At 41.2% G+C, this 3,370-nt stretch overlaps 1 protein-coding gene across 1 annotated transcript in view; it reads right to left on the bottom strand.

The window, feature by feature from the left end:
* The window catches only part of FLVCR1 (feline leukemia virus subgroup C cellular receptor 1), a 33,406-nt gene that overhangs the window by 12,326 nt on the left and 17,710 nt on the right, over window positions 1-3,370 (bottom strand). The window contains exon 5 of the mRNA XM_003800532.3: window positions 474-577. Within this exon, the coding sequence (XP_003800580.1) occupies window positions 474-577 (104 nt within the window). The remainder of the gene's footprint in view (window positions 1-473; window positions 578-3,370) is intronic.

Below are 3,370 nucleotides of genomic sequence, written 5' to 3'. Positions count from 1 at the left end.
AAAAAAAAAAAAATAGAGTGCATAGAATATTGAAACATTAAGTGAAGATAACCTAAGAGTGTTTAGAATCTAAGTATTTAAATAATAGCACTTTAAATTTCTTTCTTTTTTGTTCTTTTTTTTTTTTTTTTTGAGACACAGTCTCACTATGTTGCCCTAGGTAGAGTGCTATGGCATCATAGCTCACAGCAACCTCAAACTCTTAGGCTTAAGCAATTCTCCTGCCTCAGCTGCCCGAGTAGCTGGGACTACTGGCACCTGCCACAGCGCCTAGCTACTTTGTGGTTGCAATTGTCATTGTTTAGCAGGCTCAGGCTGGGCTTGAACCCGCCAGCCTTGGTGTATGTGGTCAGCGCCCTACTCACTGAGCTATGGGCGCCAAGCAGCACTTTAAATTTCTTAAAAATAAAAAGTTTCCTTTAAAATGGAAATATCTTTGGTTATATACCACACATGTATCTACCTTCACTTACTTGTATGTTTTAGTATAATCCAGCCAAAAGCCACAGATAATAGAGCCCACCATTCCAGCTACTACCAGTGTTAGTCCAATCCTTCCAGCATTCACTTCTTCCCCCTGAAAACAATTTGCATAAGAAGTTAATCTGACACTGCTAATTCAAATAGACTCATCACAGTCCTATACCCCTTCGTAGTCAATGAAAATAATCAGATAAAGTTAAGCACAAGATAGGAAGATCCAGTATGTGTTAGGGTGCAATAAGGGCAGATAAAGAATACATAAAGGCTTGGGAGGCTGAGGCAAGGGAATCACTTAAGCTCAAGAGTTTGAGGTTGCTGTGAGCAGCAACACCACAGCACTCTACTGAGGGCGAAATAGTAACACTGTCTCAAAAAAAAAATACATAAAGAGCATTCTATTTTAAAGCTAGTAAAAAAGTCTCAAGTAATGGGAAGACATAAAAAAAGAAAATTTTCCTATCTTCTATGATTAGAAGTACAATGATTTTTGTTGGGATTATTATTATTTTTTAATTAAAGTAATTAATTAATTAATTTTTTGCTGCAGTTTGGTTGGGGCCAGGTTTGAACCCCCCACCCTCAGTGTATGGGGCTGGTGCCCTACTCACTGAGCCACAGGTGCTGCCCTTTTGTTGGGATTGTTAAGCACAATCATGATATTTAAGTCAGCATCAAATTGCACTTATGACAGTGATCCCCTAAGAGTATGATACTGTATTTTTATTGTACTTTTCCTATGTTTAGGTATATTTAGATAAATAAATACTTATCATTGTCCTATAATGCCTATAGTATTCAATATAATGTGCTCTACAGATTTGTAGCCTAGGAGTACTAGGTTATAGATTATGCCATTTATGTTTGCCTAAGTGTACTCTATGATGTTTGCACAATGATTGAAATCACCTAATGAATTTCTCAAAATGTATCTCCATCCTTCAGTAAGGTACGACTATAATTTACAGATGTCAGGAAAAGAGGTTAATCCAATAGCTTTTACATAGTACAACTGCTTTCTCCTTTCAAAAGTAAAAGGTCAGTCAGAACTTATTTATTAAATGTTAACTTTCCCTTAAAATGTTTTATCTTTTTTTTTTAAGAAACTGAGTCTCACTTTAAGCAACCTCCAACTCTTGGGCTAGGCCATTCTCTTGCCTCTCAGGCTCCCGAGTAGCTGGGACTACAGGTGCCCGCCACAGTGCCCGGCTTTTGTTGCAGTTTTCGCCGGGGCCATATGGGGCCAGCACCCAACTCACTGAGGCACTGGCACCACCCTTTTTTTTGAGACAGAGTTTCACTTGTCACCCTCAGTAGAATGCTGTGGTATCACCACTTACAGCAATCTCAAACTCTTGAGCTTAAGCGATTCTCTTGTCTCAGCCTCCCAAGTAGCTGGGACTACAGGCAGCTGCCACAGTGCCTGGCTATTTTTAGAGCTTAGGTCTCACTGTGGCTCAGGCTGGACTTGAACTCATGAGCTCAGGCAATCCACCTGCCTTGGCTAGAGAGAGAAAAGGCTGAATCCAGAGTGCTAGGATTACAGGCATGAGCCACTGTACCTGGCCAAAATGTTTTCTCTTTTCATGTATAACCAATGACCTTATTTCCCCCCAAAACCCCAATCTAGTTACTGTCACAGCAATAACTTCTGCTTTCCATGTTGTATGTTTTATAAATTGGACTAAATGTGTTAAATAAAAATGATGGGAGGCCACTGTTTTGGACTGAGCTCCTGCACTAGGCCCAACAGACCAAACCAAACCAGCATAGTGTCCCTAGGGCAAGGTGCCATGTAATCAAGTTCAACTTTATTTTATTGTGTTTTGTTTTGAGACAGTCGTCACCCTAGGTAGAGTGCCATGGCATCATAGCTCACAGCAACTTCAAATGTCTGGGTTTGAGTGATCCTCTTGCCTCAGCCTCCCAAGTAGTTGGGACTACAGATACTTGCCAACACACCTGGCTAGCTTTTGTATTTTTTTTTTCTTTTTGCTGCCCTCAATAGTGTGCCAAGGCATCATAGATCACTATTTTCTTGGTTGAGACAGAGTCTCACTCTTGCTTAGGCTAGCCTCAAACTCCTAAGCTCAAGCAATCCACCCACCTTGGTCTCTCAGAGTGGCAAGCACAATTTTGGGCCTGGCCTGGGTGAGGGGCTCACACCTGTCATAGAACTCTGAGAGATCAGGGCAGGTGGATTGCTTCAACTCAGGAGTTCAGAGACCAGCAAGAGCAAAACCAAGACCCATCTCTAAAAGTAGCTACAAGGTGGAGTGTGGTGGTTTACGCCTGTAATCCCAGCACTCTGGGAGGCCAAAGGATGTGGATTGCCTGAGTTTACAAATTTGAGACTAGCCTAAGCCAGAGCAAGACCTCAGCTCTAAAAATAGCTGAGCATTGTGGCAGGCGCCTTGAGCCAAGACTTTGAGGTTGCTGTGAGCTATGATGCCACAGCACTCTACCAAGGGTGACAAAGCAAGACTCTGTCTCAAAAAATAAATAAATTAAAATAGCTGCACATTGTGGTGAGCACCTGTAGTCTCAGCTACTCAGAAGGCTGAGGCAAGGTGATCACTTGAGCCCAAGAGTTTGAGGTTGCTGTGAGCTGTGAAGCCAGAGCACTCTATTGGGTGACAAAGTAAGACTCTGTCTCAAAAACAAACAACAAACACAAAAAACCTTGGTAACAAACACTCCACTTTTTGCTGCATGTTTCTGTTTACTTCAGCCTTTTCTCTCTCTAAAGCCCACCTCCTCTGTTCAGCTCATAGGAGCACCTTTCAAAATCTTTAGATGTGGTACTGCCCAACATATGAATCACTAGTAAAAGCTGATTAGATCTTTAAATTTGTGGAAATTTTATTTCTTTTCTTTTTTTTTTTTTTTT

This window comes from Otolemur garnettii, unplaced genomic scaffold (assembly GCF_000181295.1).
Source record: "Otolemur garnettii isolate 467f Iridium unplaced genomic scaffold, OtoGar3 scaffold00178, whole genome shotgun sequence".
Classification (NCBI taxonomy): domain Eukaryota; kingdom Metazoa; phylum Chordata; class Mammalia; order Primates; family Galagidae; genus Otolemur; species Otolemur garnettii.
Note: the sequence above shows the minus strand (reverse complement) of the source record. Positions and strands in the feature narration are given on the sequence as shown.